A 20,683-nucleotide genomic window follows, 5' to 3' on the forward strand; every position below is an offset into this window, starting at 1 on the left:
AAACGTTGGCCAACAGTAAAGTTTGACCAACTTGCCTCGATCAACTCCAAAACTCACCGTTAACATGCTGGCGAGACCTCCATGGCGCCCCCCCCCCCCCCGATAACTTGCGCGGCGTGGCCGGTGGCGCCCCCGGGGTGCTATCGATGCAGATGTGGCGGGGTGGCGCCATCCCATATCCACTGGCCTTACCACGAACATGTAAGACCACATGGTGTGGCTTAGCGCCCCCTGCCAAATTTCCCATTTTGGTGCCCTATTGCGCCCCGCCCCCACTTCCTAGGCGCTATGAGGGGGGAGGGGCGCCATTGTTCTCTTCGCCAAGCTGTTAACGGGCGTCATTTGTTGTTTTCGAGGTTTTGTTCAAATAAGACCGTTCATCAACACTCGAATTAAAAAAAATTAAAACTTTATTATTTATATACATATATTTTACACATCACAATCACAAATTAACTCACTAAAACATGCAAACTCTCTCCAATCATTTTTATAAAAGATGTCATCCCACTTTGCATCCGATTCATCCAGCTCTTCATCCGATGGATTGACGACGATATGCTTATCGCAGTGACTCAGGAGGTGATTCAATATTTGCGAGAAGAAGTCAAATCGTCTACAAAGCGTATCAGACAAGCGCTTCTTGAACGAGATCGATTAGGTGACTTTAAACCATTGAAATGATGTTAAAGAAATTAATATACATGTTTTTTTGTGTTTTTTTTTATAGTTTATTCATGTTATTTGAATTTAAATTAATATACTTAATTTAAATAATAATGATGGTGGCTTTAAACCATTGAAATGATGTTAAAGAAATGGGCTTTAAAGCCCTCATATGAGGTGGCGCATAGGTGATGTTGACTTCGCATTAGCCTAAAGTAAACTAAGTCAAAACAACCTGCATATTCCAGGATTTAAAGCATAATGACGTCTAAATGATTAGTTAGTTGGGTTGGATTTGCACACAAAGACAAATTAACGAAAACCATGGGTGAGAGGGTTGCAAATCCCTTGTATTGAGTGACTAAAATATTCTACCAACCGTCTGCTTTTTATGATTAGAATTAGATGTATAATAAACAACATCCAAAACACACTCACGGGAACCATTAAATATGCAACTCAATCAAACATTCAAACCAACATTTCACTCTCACGCTCTACGTAACAAACACATCATCATACTAAAAATGAAACACTTCATAACATAATTAACATAATATCCTTACCTATTCGTATAAGACAAAATAAATAATTTTGATTGGTATGAGTGGTCAGATGTTACATGATGCTTACGAGATTTTTTTAGAGATAACTAAAAGTGAAGACAACGGTGATGGAAATGGCATACAATACTCGGGAATACAAATACGAGAAGTTATCCCTTAGATGATCAAATTCACATTATTTACAACACGCATTCTTGTTCAAATAGGTTTTTTAAACGATTTACCGCAATTTTGTTGGTTTGTAAGAAAGGCACTGGTCAATAAGTTTTCCCTTAGCCCAGGGAAACAGAACCACGTACGTAGGCTCATAAACTATCTGGACAGAGAAGGGATTGAATATAATATGGAATGATAATGTGTGAGAGGCTAAGGCTCAAATGATAGAGGCCTTATGTTGCTAACAAACAAAGAGATAGAAGGGGTTCAACTGTATAGCCCGTGAATGCATGTGATCCCTAATTGAAGGGCTGTTATCTCATCTTTCTTTCTTTCTGTGTTTGGTTTTGACAACTAATTATCTATACACACAAGGTCCTACTTACTCACGTGTCCTTCTTTGTCTTTCTACACAAAATCAAATTTGCTATTTCTAAATTCTCACAATTATTACCACCCATAAAATCCCCTTAAATTATTTATATCGACTCATATAGGATAATTGTACACTATCATACTTGAAATTAAATAAAGTCTATGAAAGACAAATAATTAATTCAGCATGCAACAAATATTAAAAAACAAAAACACCAATAATTGAGAAACACACAATCAACCAGAAGGCATATTCATGGGGACCTGCAATATCTTAACTATTATTGATTATTCTATTCCCACTTAAACCTAATTAAACTAACTTGGTAATGGTAATTAATATACACTTGGAGTTGTCATTACAGCAATACGTTGCTACATATATGCAGATATGAGAGATTTGTGGGGTACTTGGTATCTGTCGGTTTTCGTTAATTACACATGAATCAATTAATGTGGTCCGTTAATAAAACCATCAATGGTTTTGTTTATGTTTTTTTCATACATATCCTTTTCATTTTCTGTTTTGCTCAATCCGGTTAAACTTTTCTTTTTTATAGTTTTATAATCGCTAAATTGTTACCGGTACAGTGAAAGTAAAAATGATTTAGTTTTTGTTAAAGTTCTGATTCCAACTAATTATCATGGTTGCCTACATAATTTGGGACCGGTGATATTACCATAAATTAAAAGTTTGAAAGTTGGTCAACATAAATCAAAACTAAAGTAATTATCTTTTCTACTAGACTGGCACAAACACGTTCAGGGGTGTGTAAAATGGAGGAAATTAGTGTACGCAATCATGCAGGTGGCACTATGGGTAGTTTGGCGAAGCAGGAATGACTTGGTATTCAATGACAAACAAGTGAAGCTTGATCGGATGACGTACGAAATCAAGCAACTGGGTTTCTTGTGGATTGGTAGCCGCTCGGCACTAAAAGAAATAACTTGGGAGGAGTGGTGTAATTTTGATGTATCAAGAAAATGTATCTAGTTTGGCATGTTTAAAGTTGGTTGGTTGTAACTTGGTGTGGGCTAACACGTTGTTGGCCCTTTGATTAATAAATAATATTTGTTGGCCGTTCAAACAAAAAATTATCTTTTCTACTAGAACACATCAGAGTTTGTTACTTTCTTATGCAATTGTTTATCTAGAGCACCAGTCAAATTTACGCAAATGAACCAAACGTTCAGTAAATGTACAAGAAGGGGAATAATTTTTTTGTTAATTTAACTCGACAAACAAATATGAAAACATGTCTTGTGTGTTCGCTTACACTTATGAACGTTTGTTTATTATGTTCATTTGGTTATGCAACTGCTAGCCTCTCTTTCACGTTATATTTGGTTAGCACTACGTACAGGCATATTATGCGATTTTCACATTTCTCTCCTTATAATTAGTTATGTATTGAATTTGCCCTTCTCTATGTGTGTGTATCCACACGCAACTTCACGTGTGTCATGTGTGAAATGTTCATTTAGCGTATAGGTAAATATAAACAAACTTGAACAACTTCATTTCCTTTACAAACGAACATGAACGAAGCCTCACCCATGTTCGTTATCTCCTTACGTGGCGCAAGTTATTAAGGATGATCAAGCAATAGCCATCACCTTGGAGAAAAAGAGAGATCACATGGCATTCTGCTCAACCATTGGCCAACTAACCTACAATAACATATAGCCATTTGAGCAAATGGGGTCCATTAATGGGACCATATGTTCAAAACCCCAACTATAATTCACACAAAGGAAAGAAGTAACATGTAAAGGTATTGAGAATAAAAAATGGAATGTCAGGCGCTATCAAACAATCTCTTCCTTTGCAGACCTACATTACTCTTAAAGTCCTCTGCCTATATAAACACCAAACAAACTCCTCATTTTGGCCATCTGAAATCCACCAATCACATAAAACACACAAAGATAAACACACACTAGTACACACTTGCCAATCACATGGGTTGTTTTAGTTTCAAGAAACTTACATTTGCATTTGTGGTTGCAATTTTAGTATGGGCTTCAAGCATTGAAACTTGCAATGGTAGAAGGGGTAAGCATTGGAGGCATAGCAGAGATACTTTAAGTTCTTTGTACAAGAAGAAAGGAAACAATCATGGACACCAAATCATTGTTGAAAAGCCGAAATCGAAATCAAAATCAAAACCAAAACCGAAACAAAAACATCCACTTCCAACCCCAGAAGAACCGATAGCTCCTCCACAAAAAGGTTCAAAATTTAATGTCCTTGACTATGGAGCTAAAGGGGATGGTGCTTCTGATGATACACTGGTGAGCTATATTTTCATCTTTATAATCTTGTTAGGACCTTTTGTTTTAATAAGTTCTACATAGAATGTTTAGAATCCATGCTTAGAAGACCAAAATCTGCTAGGAATCATTTTCTTATCTGCGGGTCCCATTTCCATAATACGAGGTACTAGTGAAAATAGGACCCGAGGTGAAAATGAGAAAGGAGTTAAAGAACGGAGTCTCAACACGCAATGCATGTAGAACTCTTAGGGTACCCATATTTGGACTAACTGAGATGATTTTTACTCTCATTTGAAAATATCATCCCTAATATGTCAAGGTGGGTGTGTGGGTGAGCGAGTCAGCCGGGTTGGATAACGGGTTAAGAAACGTTTGGGTTGGAATGGGTCATTTTTCAGTACCGGCTAATACAGGACGCATCTTATGAGTTTGGCCCATAAACACTTTTATGTCTTTTTTTTTTAAATTACTTTATAGATATTTAATGCATTATTATGATTACAAGATAACTATCCGTGTAAAACACTTTAAAAGGTTGTAAGCGCTAAAGTTTATTTTTTGTGGCTTTCGACCAATTTCGTTTCTACCTAAAAACTAACAAATAACCACCCGAACTAAACATAACACAAAAAATTGGAATAAAGGAAATACATAATTCTACAAAATTAGCATGTACTAAAAAAACCATTGTTTTCAGAACCAGACCAGCCTGCCCGACAGAACCTACTGAACCAGGCACAAATAAACCCGCCGGTTTTAGCAAACCGTACAAAATCAGTGGCAACCCAACTTTTAGTCCGGGCAGACCAGTTAAACCAGTGAACCATCTGAATCGAATGATCGCTAGCGGTCCCGGTCTTACAACATTTTACATAAGGACATCCATTTGTTGCAACTTGTGTCGTTTCTAGAAAAAGACAGATGGCAGTTCACTTTTTGTTGTATGTTTCTTTATTAATGGGCGTATAAAATCAAAGCAAAAAGATAACAGGAATTGTATGGGCGTATAAAATCAAAGCAAAAAGATAATAGGAATTGGATGATAAAAGAGAACAAAATTAGGTGGGACGCCAATGAGCTAGTGGTGGAGTGGTAAGGGAGAGACCTTGTGTTCCAAGTGACCCAAGTTCAATTCCTGCCCCTAGCATTTAGTTTCTGCGGCACCTGGTGATGATGGGAGACTAGGCGAGTAGGCGGCGATCGCTAGTTCGATCCTTGAACTGAGCGGGTTTTACCTCACCGCACTGTCGTGCCTTCGGGCGAGTGTTCACAGGCTTCGGCCCTAGGTGAGGGTTTTCCCCGGTTCGGAAGGCGAGTGTATCCCGATGTGGTGAATTTCGCCAGTAGCCCATTTGGAGGATTCGTTGGCCGTTCAAAAAAAAAAAAATTAGGTGGGACCACTCACAATACTCTCTCTCATACGGCAGTTTGTTTTGTATGGTCTAGATTCCCAACAATAATTGTATACTGTCAAATGCAAACTACCAACTGTATGACAAATACGTGTACTCATATTTTAACCATAACTGTCAAAATAACCAAAAATCCGTTAACATTTGGAAACTGCCATAATTCTAAATTAGGTAATATAGATTTTGGCTTTGAAACTAACGTCATCTGAGACGTGTGTAGGCATTTCAAGCGGCGTGGGCGGATGCTTGTAAAGTGGAAGCGTCAACGATGATTGTGCCATCGGATTATGAGTTTCTCGTGGGACCCATTTCTTTCTCCGGTCCATATTGTCAAAGAAACATTCTATTTCAGGTTTGTTACAACAGAGTGTCGATTTTGACTCATTTACTTAAAGATAAGGGTCCGTCAATGTATTAATAAAAGATATTTAAGAAATGCATAAACTATTGCAGCTTGATGGTACAATCATAGCTCCAACAGATGCACAAGCATGGGGTAAAGGTCTCCTACAATGGCTTGAATTTACAAAACTTGTAGGGCTCACAATTAGAGGAAAAGGCACCATTGATGGAAGAGGTTCAGTTTGGTGGACAAATTCTATAGTTGATGATCCTATTGATAATGAAGAACAACAAATTATTTCATTAGACAACACTACAGTTACACAAAATCCACAAGTAATTTAAATCCTTCCTACTCTTTTAATTTTTATTTAAAATCTGCCCTAATTGTTTTTCATATTATTGAGAAAATCGCAAGAATAATCATTTTTACCTCTATAGTCATTAGCCACGAGAACAAATTTCTCGTGTATTTTTATAAATGTCTTGGAATGTGCAAACATGATCCGCTTAATAAGAAAATAAATTAGATAATAGAAAATAAAGTTGTCACTTGACCAAAGTATTACTTTTATATTACAAGACAATTATGATGATATTAAAACATAAAGTATATATACAAAAATAGCTTATCCATATGAACACTAATTAATAACAAAAAAAAAAATTGTTCTTCTAATTTTATCTGAAAATGTTATTTATTAGAATTTGGTTGTGATAGGTAGGCAGCTCACTGGAGGGGAAAATGCCTAGTATAAAGCCAACTGTAAGTATCATGTATAGAAAAATAAATACTAATAATTTATGAATATACTATTGACTGATGTTTTTTACATGACACCTACTTTGTTACACGCAGGCGTTAAGGTTTTATGGGAGTTTTAATGTGACAGTCACAGGCATAACAATACAAAACAGTCCTCAGTGTCATCTCAAGTTTGACAACTGTGACGGAGTTTTAGTGTACAGTCTAAGCGTTTCGTCTCCCGGTGACAGCCCCAATACTGATGGAATTCACTTGCAGAACTCCAAGAATGTGTTAATCCACACTACTGATCTTGCATGTGGTAAGTAATGTTATTTTACAAAATTTACTAAAGAGTTGTAAAATGTCATTTTCATCCATGAGGTTGCCTAGTTTTGCGACTTTCGTCTAAAGGTTTGTTTTTCTGCTTCTGAATCCAAAAGGTTTGAAATTTTGTCATTTTCATCTGGCTCGTTAACTCCATCCATTTTTATCACTTTATGTAAAAAGACCGAATACCCCTTTAAAAGACCAAATTGCCCTTTTAAGTTAGCAGAAAAGACGGAAATACCCCTGACTTAACGGAGAAAAGTGGATGGAGTTAACGAGCCGAACGAAAATGACAAGATTTCAAGCCTTTTGAATCCAAATACAGAAAAACAAACCTTTAGACGAAAGTCGCAAAACTGGCCAAACCTGATAGACGAAAAAAAAGACATTTTACTCCTTAATAACTTAAGTGCTCGTACTTATTAAATGTTAAGGTTTGCCTACATCTAACCCTTCCCAAACCCTGTCATTAGCTTTGCTAACTGCGAGATTTACGGGATATAGTGGATATGGTTGTTGTTGCTGTATACTTCCTTACTAAATGTTAAGTCTGACACCATGTGCCATGATATACATATACAACAAAATAACAAATACATGTCATTGTCATGATCTTTTTAGATATATAGCAAGAAAATGACATTGTAGGTCTTTATTTCTTTAACAGCATGTAACAAAATGTTTTTTTTTTTTAACGGTAAATTTGGATCACTGACGGACCACTGGAGTATCATCGTGTCACCAGTGGAACCACCCGATCATATCCATCCCCATTAGACATAATGTCTATCAACAACGTCCAGGTTTCGTTTTTCTTATATAAAGTTACGTGTGTTGACGATTTGACGTTATTTGTTTTCATGGCTATCTCTTTTTGTTGCTATACCGAGTACCGGTTACGTATTAATACTGTGATGAAAAGAACCAATCCCAACTAAATTCTCACCGCAATGTGCGTGATTAAAATACTAGTTAAAGTGTAAAATTCAGTTCTGTTTTGTGCCACTTGCCCAACTTCCTCAACTTTCCCAAATTTTAAAAATTAAAATGAATTTACTTATGTTGGAGGGAAAAGGATATATCATGAGACAACCATATCCCATGTTCTTCCTTGGTATATTCAAATTCATGGCAACCACCCATTCTTATTATCCACAAAAACCTCACAAATGTGACAAATAATGCTTGCATAGGAACAAAAATAAATCCTAATTAAAAAATGTAGCACCACACACACAACAGACAGCAAATGTATCTTGGCACATACTTCACCTTCTATCACCTTATCCAAAATTTATGCACACACATACAAAAGTAAAATCAATTTACTACTGTAAACATGAACTGTGGGTTTCTATCACCGTATAAATAATCAGTTAGCGCTTTCGTGTAGGTGATGACTGCATATCGATACAAACGGGATGCACAAACGTATTTGTACACGATGTAAATTGTGGGCCCGGGCATGGAATAAGCATTGGAAGTTTAGGAAAAGATGGCACAACTGCGTGTGTTTCCAACATCACTGTTCGGGACATTAACATTCATAACACAATGACTGGTGTTCGGATCAAGACTTGGCAGGTACAAATTAGAAAGTACCCGTTACTGTTGAACTAAAATAGTAATGTTACACGAAACAAGTTGAAAATAATAGTAACATTTCAAATTACTCAAATAGTATATTAGAATGGGATAAGCAGTTCAGAAGAAACTAAAACGTTAAAAAATGTCATTTTCGTCCCTGTGGTTTGGCCAGTTTTGCGACTTTCGTCCAAAGGTATGTTTTTCCGCATCTGGATCCAAAAGGTTTGAATCTTGCCATTTTCATCCGGCTCGTTAACTCTATCCATTTTTTAACGTTAAGTTAGGGGTATTTCTGTCTTTTTTGTTAACTTAAAAGGCAATTCAGTCTTTTCAAGGGTATTCGGTCTTTTTACATAAAGTGAAAAAGACCGAATTGACCTTTTAAGTTAACAAAAAAAAAACGAAAATACCCCTGACTTAACGGAGAAAAATGGACGGAGTTAACTAGCCGGATGAAAATGGCAAGATTTCAAACCTTTTGGATCTAGATGTGGAAAAACATACATTTGGACGAAAGTCGCAAAACTGGCCAAACCTCAGGGACGAAAATGGCATTTTACTCAAAAAAATATATGTACTTTAGATACATTTTATTGTAACTTAGCACACAACATAACGATCTCGAAATGTTTTTGTGCAGGGAGGGGTAGGGTCAGTACAAGGAGTGTTATTCTCGAACATTCAAGTTTCCGAAGTCCAATTTCCGATCATGATTGATCAATACTACTGTGACCACAGCAGCTGCACGAACCACACGTCTGCAGTGGCTCTCTCAAACATTGCATACGAAAATATACGAGGAACATATACAGTTAAACCAGTTCATGTCTCATGTAGTGACAGCAAACCTTGTATGGATGTAAGGTTGACCGATATTGAACTAAAACCTATGCCTAAAGGCTACCACATGTATGACCCGTATTGCTGGCAAGCTTTTGGGGAATTATACGCTCCTACTATCCCAGAGATCGGTTGTTTGCAGCAAGGCACACCGTCAAGCAGCTGGGATCCCGATGAAACTGGATGTGCGCTGTAGGCGCGTAGCCTAAACATGATTGGGTTTTTTTTCGCATATCATACCGATGTCGATTCGTTTTTGTCCTGTCGTAGTCACTGTACCTTTTTTGTACATATAAGACACTAGAAGATGGATTTTAATATTTTACCATTTGGGTCATTATGTGGATAATGATCCAAGTGGTACAAAAAAACGGCATACCAGCCGAAATGAGATGAAAGATCATCTTTTAATGACGCGAATGTACAAAACGAAGTACAATGGCTAAAACAGGAAGAAAGTGAAAGTAGGTGGGTATTTATGTAAAATCAACCCTATATGATTTCGTGCATCAATTAGTGAGGTCGGTGTAGTTGCTGGCCCCTTTTCACATTATACAGGTGCTCGAAGGCGATTATATATATAGGTAATATTACTATACGGGACTGGTTGTATTATAGGGATTCTTGATTCTTATTATGTCAGTGTAAACACCACAAAAAAGTTGTCTTCGTTTTCATTATCATTTCATTGTTATGCTTAGTTACTTTTGTGAAATACAAGTAACATTCGTTATACAGTTGGGTTGCACATCGCACCAGTAGGGAGAATCGTATTGCTAATTAAAACTGTTGATCTGCTTATTGCTTTTAAAAAATAAGCAAACTTATTTCGCTCACTTTAATAATTAGATAAGCAGCTTGTTTGAAACACCATATGCAGATAAACAGTAATAATAAGCAATCTAAATAGTAAAGACCTCCTTAACATATATAATTGAAGCAAGTAATGCCAATTTTGTTCTCAGTCATATTACAACTAAGACAGAAATGCAATTGCATGAACATAAAAAATAAAGCTAGATCACAACAATATAATAACCATGAATGAGGTTTTCTGTTTAAAGTTTTCTTAAGTCTTTTTTTTTCAATTGCAACTTTCATAGACACATTCTTCAGAATTAGATTTTGTATCACTTATAACAGCTCTAAACAAGCCTGGAATCAATTTAAACTAGCCCTGTCTAAAACCCGTAAAAATGGTATATTTGTACCATACTCCTCGCCTAAAAAGCCCTTGCTCGCTTTTTTAGTGCGAGTAGCCATCTATGTTTATATATACAAAACTTAGATAAAGCTAACTAAATAACCAAATCTGGTTCAATAACAATAACACAGCAGTTGTATATATTACCACCAAATAATTTAACTCATAAATAGATAATTCAGTCAAACTAAATACACTTGATTGGATGAATACAACACGCGTTAGGTTAACTAAATCCGTACACAATTCTAGGAATTAACGGTGATCGTTTGGTTGTAAGAATGATCGATTTGAACATTTATCATCACGGTTGTATTGATTAATCGACTCGAATATTGAAAAAAGTAAATCGATAGGCACAATACCTGTGGCCTGTGGGAAGGATCGAATTGTGCGCTGTAAATGGTAAAACTGAATCAATTCTGTTTCGTTCCGTTTGTGAAGGTGAAAATATCCATCTTTTTTGTCACCGGTAATTTAAAAATATCCATTCTCAACTTTGTAGCATGGCTCTCACAGAGGTCCTATGGTATGCGTTTTGCAATGGCCTTTCACATTTGCACCCATCAAAACTTTAATTGGGTTTAAAGTTTTAAGTTTTTATTAGGTCATGCAATGCCTATAATTAGTTAGGTTAAATGAAAATAATGAGTTTAGATGGGTCAGAATCAATTATTGTTGTTGTTGTTGTTAGACTGGAGTAGTTGGGTTTAAAGTTTTAAGTTTTTATTAGGGCATGCAATGCCTATAATTAGTTAGGTTAAATGAAAATAATGAGTTTAGATGGGTCAGAATCAATTATTGTTGTTGTTGTTGTTAGACTGGAGGGTATGGAGAGCCTCATCCTCAAGGGGATGGACCGCCACGTAAGTGGGGACTAAAGGGATGGACCTAGGGGGTGGGGGATGAACCCCTTTATATATATATATATATATATATATATATATATATATATATATATATAGGGTAAGGTTCATGCGAGAACCACCCTTATTGCGAGAACCGCGAGAACCAGTGTGAACAGGGGGTATTATTGTAATTAAATATTGAATGTTATAACACGGTGTCTACAATCTCTGCAATTCGATTTCCCGGTGTCTACAATATCTGCCCATCGAGTTCCATTGTCAACATCACCGTATCATTGTACAAATTAGGGCACGATTCAGGGCACAAATTGAACAAAATCATTCATCATCAGTTACTGATTGTTATTACATTCAGTAATTGATTACAAGATCATCGATTACCATTGCTCGACATGCCCTAGAAATCAGAAATCGTGTCGATTCAGGGCACAAATTGAACAAAATCATTCATCATCGGTTACTGATTGTTATTACATTCAGTAATTGATTACAAAATCACCGATTACCATTGCTCGACATGCCCTAGAAATCAGAAATCGTGTCCGTTTATTAATCGCTGATCGACTATCCCTGCCAAATCTCAATTAGTCGCCAATCACGCCATCTAACACTCGGTAAGGATCTGATTATTACCAGTAGATATATATACTGTTCTTTAGGTATCTGTTTTTATCAGTAATTTTGATTTCCATCAATGATTTATATGAATGTGATTCAACTCGTTGATCTGTTAACTGTGCTTGTTATGTTATCACACAGATCTTATAAAGTGCCATAGCCGACCTAGTATGTATATGTGAACCAAATAAAGTTAATAATATCATTCATGTGCATAGTGAATTTGAGCAGGTTTGATTAGGATACGTGTATATGATTTTGGGTAATTAGAAAATGCTGGTGTTGTTGTTTTAGGTAATGCACATGTGCATAGTGAACTTGAGAAGTTTTGTGTAAGATACATGGTTTTGTGTAATTAGGATATGATGGTGTTATTGTGATTTTGTGTAATTAGGATATGATGGTGTTATTGTTTCATGTGATTCACATGTGCATAGCAAACATAAGCAACTTTGTTTAATATACGTGTATATGATTCTGTGTAATTAGATTTTGTTGATGTTGTTGTTTAAATTGATGCATATGTGCATATTGAATTTGAGCACATAACATTGAACATTACATATGGATTGATTTTAAGCATCACTATAAGAATATGTGATGCAGATGTGTATATTGATGCACAAGTTCATATCGTTACAGTGATGAAAAAGTTTGTTTAATGCACATACTAATTGAAATTGCATGTTTGATTATATTATGTTTCAATTATTATTGTAGGCAAAAAAAATGGAAAAAGCAAAGAAAAAATAAAACGTTTGTTGAGATCGAATGACAAAGGGGCAACAAAACTGCCAGATGATAAGGAATGTGAATACAAAAGTGTTAAGTGAAAAGCCAAAAAAAAGGTTGGTTATTAGTCGACGATGCAGTTGGTAATATATGCACATGTGCATATGTTTACATCATAGAGTTAACTAGGTTTAATAGAATATGTTATTAAGGTAAGTTTGTGTGATATATAGTTATGCACATGTGCATATATTCATAATAGTTCAATATGCACATGTGCATAGTTCGCGTGACAATTTGCAAGTTTAAACAATTCGTTCGTACTTCTTTATATTACATATAATTTGTTAATTCAAACTTTGGTGTGTATTATGAGAAATATTGTCATGCACATGTGCATATGTTTACATCAGATGTTTAACAGAATATGTTATTAAGGTAAGTTTGTGTGATATATAGTTATGAACATGTGCAAAGATTGTGATATTAATTTAATATGCACGTGTGCATATTTTGTAGTAACATGTGAATAGTTATGCACAAATGTATTTTATGTTAGAATGTGGTAACAAGATATTGTGGTGTGATATATACATATATGCACATGTGCATAAACTGATAAAACATGTTACTATGCGCATGCGCATAATTTGTCATACTAGATTATTAAGGTATTTAACGTATATGCACATGTTCATTGCAGAATTGCAATGGAAAGAAAGTTGGAAAAGAAAATGAAAAAAAGTTATATTTGTATTAAAGTCGAGGGACGAAGGGTCATCATTGTAAGACGCAGTCACAACGGAAAAGTATATGCATAACGGAAAAGTATATGCATGGTAAACAAAAAGGTTAGAATATTTGATTATTTCATGTTAGAATGTGGTAACAAGATATTGTGGTGTGATATATACATATATGCACATGTGCATAAACTGACAAAACATGTTACTATGCGCATGCGCATAATTTGTCATACTAGACTATTAAGGTATTTAACGTATATGCACATGTTCATTGCAGAATTGCAATGGAAAGAAAGTTGGAAAAGAAAATGAAAAAAGTTATATTTGTATTAAAGTCGAGGGACGAAGGGTCATCATTGTAAGACACATTCACAACGGAAAAGTATATGCATGGTAAACAAAAAGGTTAGAATATTTGATTATTTTATGTTAGAATGTGGTAACAAGATAGTGTGGTGTGATATATACATATATGCACATGTGCATAATCTGACAAAACATGTGACTATGCGCATGCGCATAATTTGTCATACTAGATTATTAAGGTATTTAACGTATATGCACATGTTCATTGCAGAATTGCAATGGAAAGAAAGTTGGAAAAGAAAATGAAAAAAGTTATATTGGTATTAAAGTCGAGAGACGAAGGGTCATCATTGTAAGACGCAATCACAACGGAAAAGTATATGCATGGTAAACAAAAACGTTAGAATATTTGATTATTTATAATTAATATTTTGGATGTTCATTAATTAAAAGTTATTTCATGCACATGTGCATCATTACATTAATGTTGTTTTGTATTAATATAATTTGTATAAACATATTGAGTTTATGAATGCAGATGTGAAAAAAGTTGTAAAAAAGGACATGAAGGTGAGGAATAATAAACGGAAACAGGTGGAAACACCAAACAAAGGTGTTGGTGAGGTGCACATGGTAAAGAACAGAAGGTCATCAACATCTAAAGTTGGTGATAAAGATGACAATGTTGTTGATGGTATGTGTTATTTAGAATTTTTAATCAATATTCAAAATGCACATGAGCATTAGTGTGTACAAACTTTCATACATGTATTAATGTGTTTGGAAATAGGTTAAACATAAAAAATTGGAATGGGAAACGAGTGATAATTTCAACGATTGCGGTGTGTTCGCTATGCGACACATGGAGATGTACAAATGGAGCGATGTCAAGTTTGAAAGCGGTCTTAGTACGCGGAAAGATATTCAAGACATGCAGCTGAAAAACTTGAGGATGAAGATATCAACAAAACTGTTATTATCAGAGGCAAACATGTACAAGGAAACTGTTATGGAACTTGCAAAAGAGAAAACACGTGGTTTGAGAGATGAAAAAATGCGGAAAACGATAGACAAAGAGGCGATGAAACAAGAAAAATGTTGGAATATGCTTGATAAATGGAAGAATGAGGATAAGTTTGAGGGTATGAGTTAACACAACAGGTTATTAACTTTAGGAACATATAGTATTTCTGTTTTGTTGGTGATTTATGTTAATGAAACTAGTACTTTTTGTTTTGTTTTGTTTGTTTTAACACGTCAGATGGTACTTTGTTATCATGTCGTTTATAGTTTTGGTTAAATGTGGTTGGAAGTGGTCTATTATGACACTAATACATTTGGTTGACAACAGCTGGTATAGTAGTTGATATCGTAATTAGTTGGTATTTTAGCTGATATAGTAATCGATGTTTGGAGTTCGTATTGGTTATTGTCGTTTATGCACATGTGCATTAAAATGGTTAAACTAACAAGATGGTTGGTAATAAATGTTAGTAATGATTAAATGTGTGTCAGTAATATATAATGTGTTATAGATGTGCACGATTGTTAAAATATGTTATATTATGTTGGTTAATAAATTAAATGATGGGTATGCACATGTGCATAAAGTTATATAACGTACAGTGTAGTATGTAATGTATTACAAATGGGTATAGTTATATATAAGGCATAACAAACGGTTTTATATTAATATTAGTAACATGTATAATAATAAACAATGGTATATCAATAAACAAGATGATTCAACTGTTAGATACAACTGGTCGATATGTATGCACATGTGCATATTGTAAGTTAGGCATTAATATTAATATTGTAAGTTAAATGGGTAGTAATAAAATTGCATTATGTTAAGTGGGTAATAATAAAATCACAAATAATTACATGTAATATATAATTGATAACAAATTAGGATGATGCCGTAGGTTCAACTCCAACATTCGTATCTTCCCCACAACTGTCATCCGAACGAGTCTCCTCATCAACATCGTTTAGCGAAGAACGACCCAATTTCGGGTGGTCAACTGAACTGGTAATGCAATAACCCAAAGCTTCTGATGATATCAACCCGCAAATCCCAGCCAACACATCGGCTGCAACGGTTTCCTGCTCGTTACAATAGATAGTAAAATCATTCGACCGTTCATTCACATTAGCAACCATTGCTGAAGCAGCACCGAGCATGTCGCATGTCGAGAGAAGTGGCCCCCGTTTCCCGATTTGGTCTTTTCCCATGAGTCACCAAATACGTACTGTTAGTATTAACATCACACGACTTCCCTTTCGCAAAATTTTGAATTCTTCTTTGTTTTTTGGAAACTCTCAGACTTGTGATTCTTGTAATAGAACTCAACACATTCAGCAACTGTTTTGTGTTGAAAAAAAGATGCAATCTTTTTGAAGTTTTTGCCAAACAAAGCATAATTATCTAAGAACATTTGTCTATCTTCTTCGGTCCATAGATTAACAACGGCCCTTTGCTTTTCAACCTCAATAGGGTCCTCCACTAATCCATTATCCGAAATAAACCTAGAGCCCATTCGTTCCCTCTTGTCTAATATAAACGTCGGCATCTTCTGTATGTTCCTGTAGGTCTTGACACGTGAATCTAAAAGCATCTTGTTCACATACTCAACTACCTCTTTCGTTGGAACCAGACGCAAACATCCACCTACATATAAAGTAAAATTTTAGAACTTGCAAAACTTAATATTATAATAACCTGAAATTGGTATATCCGTATATCAATCATTTCTTACCAGGAGTAGATGAACGAGAATGGTTAGATATGCGGTGCTTTTGAGAATCGATATATCCCAAGCGAGAGATCGATTCAAACTTCTTCTGCGACTTTGCACCGGATCTTACGGGGAGCAAGCGGAGAGATTCCTTCCAGGAATACTGAAATTCTTTAAACTTAAGAGTGATGGCCCGTTCTTTGAACTTTAAGAAACGCTTCCTCATAGAGATTCTTTTCTTAATCAGTGAATCATCGGTAGACGTAGATCTCACTAAATTAGTACACGAATTTGTTTTTGGTAATAACTTACTAAGCTCATCGGATGATCTACTTGCTATAACTTTGTTTGTGGCCAATATAGAATCATATAACTTACCATCTCTACCTAAATATACAGCACTACCAACCGAAACTGTACTTAATCAGTGAATCATCGGTAGACATAGATCTCACTATATCAGTACACGAATTTGTTTTTGGTAATAACTTACTAAGCTCATCGGATGATCTACTTGCTATAACTTTGTTTGTGGCCAATATCGAATCATATAACTTACCATCTCTACCTAAATATACAGCACTACCAACCAAAACTGTACAAATACTGCCTGTTGAGACCTGACTACCATCCCTGCAATTGTGTCTTTATGCTAGAGTATGCTATATGTAAAATTGAATTACTTACAGCAGCCATCGTCCTGTCATTGCAACTTGTTTCGATTCCAGAACAACCAAATAATCTTTCAAAACGAGATTCGAATCAAGGGCAAATCAAAAATTGAAATCATAGCATAAACATCTGAATTGGATTCGAAAACTAAAACCTTCAGATGCCGTAGGTTCAACTCCAACACGAGATGAATCAGGCGAAGCCATGTGTAGCCGAAATCAGTATCCTAACGCCGTAATCAGTATCCCAATCGAATCCCCTGTAAGATCGCCGCCATGAAACTCACCGTCGTAGTTCTCCGTCGCCGATTAAGCAAAATCTCCAGCGAAACCCTAGATTTGAATGACGATGGTGAACAGGTGATGAAATAAGAGGAGAGCAGGGGCTGAAATAAGAGGAGAGCGTGTTTTTTTGATTAAATGTCACTTAATTACAAATTTGCCATGTGTTCACATTGGTTCTCGCGGTTCTCGCAATAAAAGGTGGTTCTCGCATGATCTTCTCCCTATATATATATATATATATATATATATATAGGGAGCCGCTAGAATGAAAACCACCTCGAGTTGTAAGAACCGCGAGAACTACACCCCACGGGTGGGCGTTCACCACGATTTTTTTTACGACTAGATGTGTAAATTATAAACAAATATATATATATATGTGTGTGTGTGTGTATGTATGTATGTATGTATAGGTGTTTGTGTGGGAGAGAGGGGCGTCGAACCCGGCTTGTGGAGGACGGACATGACGGCCCTGGCCCGGCGTCGAAGCAAGGGGTGGGGAAGGACGGGGCGGCGAGATGGGGACGGGCATGGGACAGCCCCCATACCCTCCCAGTCTTATATAACTTATAAAGGTAAATATTGGTGAAATTTACATCTTATGCCCTCGGCCCTTCTACTTTTTTTTCCATTGGCTCTTCAAGTTTCATATTTGTTTGCTTCAGCTTCATCTCAACAACTTGACTACGTAATTTGACTACAAAAGTAAATAACAAACAAAGCTACAAAAGTAAATAATAAGTAAGGTTTCTCTGTGTTACTTTTAAATTCTAATAATAATAATAATAATTTTAATACATTAAGAGAGAATACATATACCATTGCTCCATACACTTCTAGCTTTATATTTACATTATTACCTTGAGTGAGTGAAAAATACTAATTTTTATGTATATATTTTTTATGTATGTGTTAATATAAATTTGATTTGGTTTGGTTTACGTTTTAACGTAAAATATAATACATTTTTGTGCTTATTTTATGTTTGTTTCATAAATGTTGTACTCAATCGAGTGGAGTCAAATTTTGGTTTCATTTTTTTTCTTTTTTAAAACCTCCAATTAATCCTTTTTGATTACACATGTCAAATTTTCCTTTATACCTTTACGTTTTCTATGAATGAGTCGGGTCACATATAATACATTATGATTTAATGGTACAAATTTCGATTTACTTTACGTTTTAATCCAATTGCAATGCTTATATAGGTTACATTGAGTTCAATCGAATACACATAACGCTTTGACTAATCCATTCGGTATTTGCAATGGACCTGCGCCACAACATGTGCGGGGTCTTATTGCTAGTTAGGTATGATTAGTTAGTTTAAATAAAAAAATGATTTTAAATAGGTTCATGAGTTTAAAAATTATATAGGTGAAAAAACAAGTGTTTGAGGGGGGTGTATCTTTTGTAAATCACTTCTACATTAACAATCAGAATTAACAATCAGAATTGTTGCCTACAAGACAGAACACCGTTAGAACTCGTCACAGGAATGAAGTTATCCATGTGACCACTATCCGACATGAGAATAGGTATTCGGTGTGAGGAGTAAGTCGTATAGAGAGAAAGTATTGAGAGAGTAAATGGCATACCTTGGGTTTGGTCTCCTCTATTGATGGTGTTCGGTGGTTTTCAAGTTTCCTTTTTTAGGGAATTACAGTTGTAATGGGATTGTATCCGAGAATAGGAGATCTGCATGATCTCCCCAACTTTTGGAGATTTGGTTATGTAGGATCGTTTTCACGACCAAACGAGTCGTTCAGAAGAGTTCTCGATCAATACGAAAGGCGGAAACAGACGTATTGACTTTGTATCAGCTTGATATACACATTAATTGTCTAGTTTATTGATCTGAAAGCTTTTTACAGGTCAGAGACACTTCAGGTATTTATAGGCTAGCTGGTTTCGCACGAAAGTGACACTTGCTATTTCGTGCGAAATAGACACCTGGTCATTTCGTACGAAATAGCCTAATCTATTTCGTGCGAAATAGCCTGTTTAACCTAAACACTTATTTTCTCATACATTGTGCCATGATCTATCATTTCTAAGTACAAGACTCGAACGAAGACGAAGTCGACAGACGTATGCACCAACAGACTCCCCCTCGGATGTTGACGAAGTCTTCGGTACGAGTCTTTAGCATGTCAACTCTTCAGTCTTGATCGGTCTTCATATACTTTTCAAAAATGTTCTCCATTGTAAGAATCTTTCAATCTCTATCTTCTTTTCTTCAGGATATATATCTGGCTCTAACCTCGTCAGACTCCCCCTTTCATCAAGCTGGGATCGCAATCTGGAATTAGCTATCGCCTTGAGATTGAATCCTGGCTCATATTCAGCTCAATCTATCATCCTTCACAGGTTCAATAATTGTAGCCTGGCTCTCTGTAATACTCAGATTCAGGAACCTGGCTATAACCTGCATATCCTTTACCCAGAACATAAGATTCATATTTATTTAAGATTTAACAATTTTAGAATCTTTTATTACCACTTGCAATTACAACACTTCCAGCTTGGTTTCAACTTAATAAACCATTTAATCTTTTCAAAATTATTTCATATCTCAAACAAACTCTCCCAAACCATTTTTCCATCATGTTTAGCACTTGGAATTTTGAAAATCAGCTTTCCAACATCAGTTGTCGAAAAATCTTTTTGGATTTTCAAGTATTTATGCTAAAAACACAATATTTTTGGATTTTTGATTTTAATGAACTAAAACAAAGAAATATATACAAACAATATTTTTGTGAGTTTGTGTAAGAGGATCATATCAGTTTTTGAGACATATCACCAACACCGTTGATCTTGATTAATCATTAAATTTTAAACAAATTCACTTTTGATTGTCAGTATTGTTGTCCACTTAAACTTCTACACAAGTTTCAATTGATTTGAGATATGATTTAGTGTTTTAAGAACTAACTTACTCATGTGTTCCACCTCAGAATATACTCCTGTATCAAAATTCCCTAGATTCAGTCTTACAGGTGAGTATACCAATCTGATATCTGTATTCAGGTTAGTGCGAGACCTTGAGAGCTCAGGTACGAACTATCATTCGATCAAAGAGATGAAGGCTCGACTTTAGGTGTATTCCCTTTAGGGAATCTTTTCTTCAACTACTATTGATTTCTATCTTTCGATATTTTCTCAATTTTTAGCAGAGGGAGAGCTTTGAAAGCGCATTAAAGTATTATACG

The 20,683-nt window shown here is 35.5% G+C and overlaps 2 protein-coding genes across 2 annotated transcripts; one reads left to right on the forward strand and one right to left on the reverse strand.

Annotated features, from left to right (window-relative positions):
- The first annotated feature begins 3,387 nt into the window (after positions 1–3,387).
- LOC110895046 (polygalacturonase At1g48100) lies at positions 3,388–10,000 on the forward strand. The gene is made up of 7 exons (XM_022142305.2): positions 3,388–4,058; positions 5,673–5,804; positions 5,906–6,130; positions 6,516–6,560; positions 6,654–6,861; positions 8,263–8,453; positions 9,097–10,000. The coding sequence occupies exons 1-7, from the start codon at positions 3,726–3,728 to the stop codon at positions 9,490–9,492; spliced, it is 1,530 nt and encodes a 509-aa protein (XP_021997997.1). The 5' UTR covers positions 3,388–3,725; the 3' UTR covers positions 9,493–10,000.
- A 6,041-nt stretch (positions 10,001–16,041) lies between these two features.
- On the reverse strand, positions 16,042–17,234 carry LOC118485049 (nuclear receptor corepressor 1-like). The gene is made up of 3 exons (XM_035981275.1): positions 16,961–17,234; positions 16,534–16,779; positions 16,042–16,445 (listed from the first exon to the last, which is right to left on the reverse strand). Exons 2-3 carry the CDS (start codon positions 16,736–16,738, stop codon positions 16,042–16,044), a joined length of 609 nt encoding a protein of 202 aa, XP_035837168.1. The 5' UTR covers positions 16,739–16,779; positions 16,961–17,234.
- Between the last annotated feature and the right edge of the window lie 3,449 nt (positions 17,235–20,683).

Source organism: Helianthus annuus, chromosome 12, assembly GCF_002127325.2.
Source record: "Helianthus annuus cultivar XRQ/B chromosome 12, HanXRQr2.0-SUNRISE, whole genome shotgun sequence".
In the NCBI taxonomy this organism is placed as follows: domain Eukaryota; kingdom Viridiplantae; phylum Streptophyta; class Magnoliopsida; order Asterales; family Asteraceae; genus Helianthus; species Helianthus annuus.

Bases quoted from the DNA above. Each gene is read 5' to 3' on its own strand.
- LOC110895046 (XM_022142305.2), top strand. From the start codon at position 3,726: ATGGGTTGTTTTAGTTTCAAGAAACTTACATTTGCATTTGTGGTTGCA. The intron at 4,059-5,672 runs GTGAGCTATATT...AGACGTGTGTAG, and splicing joins GTGCTTCTGATGATACACTG to GCATTTCAAGCGGCGTGGGC. The intron at 8,454-9,096 runs GTACAAATTAGA...GTTTTTGTGCAG, and splicing joins TTCGGATCAAGACTTGGCAG to GGAGGGGTAGGGTCAGTACA.
- LOC118485049 (XM_035981275.1), bottom strand. From the start codon at position 16,738: ATGAGGAAGCGTTTCTTAAAGTTCAAAGAACGGGCCATCACTCTTAAG. The intron at 16,446-16,533 runs GTAAGAAATGAT...CTTTATATGTAG, and splicing joins TTCTCGTTCATCTACTCCTG to GTGGATGTTTGCGTCTGGTT.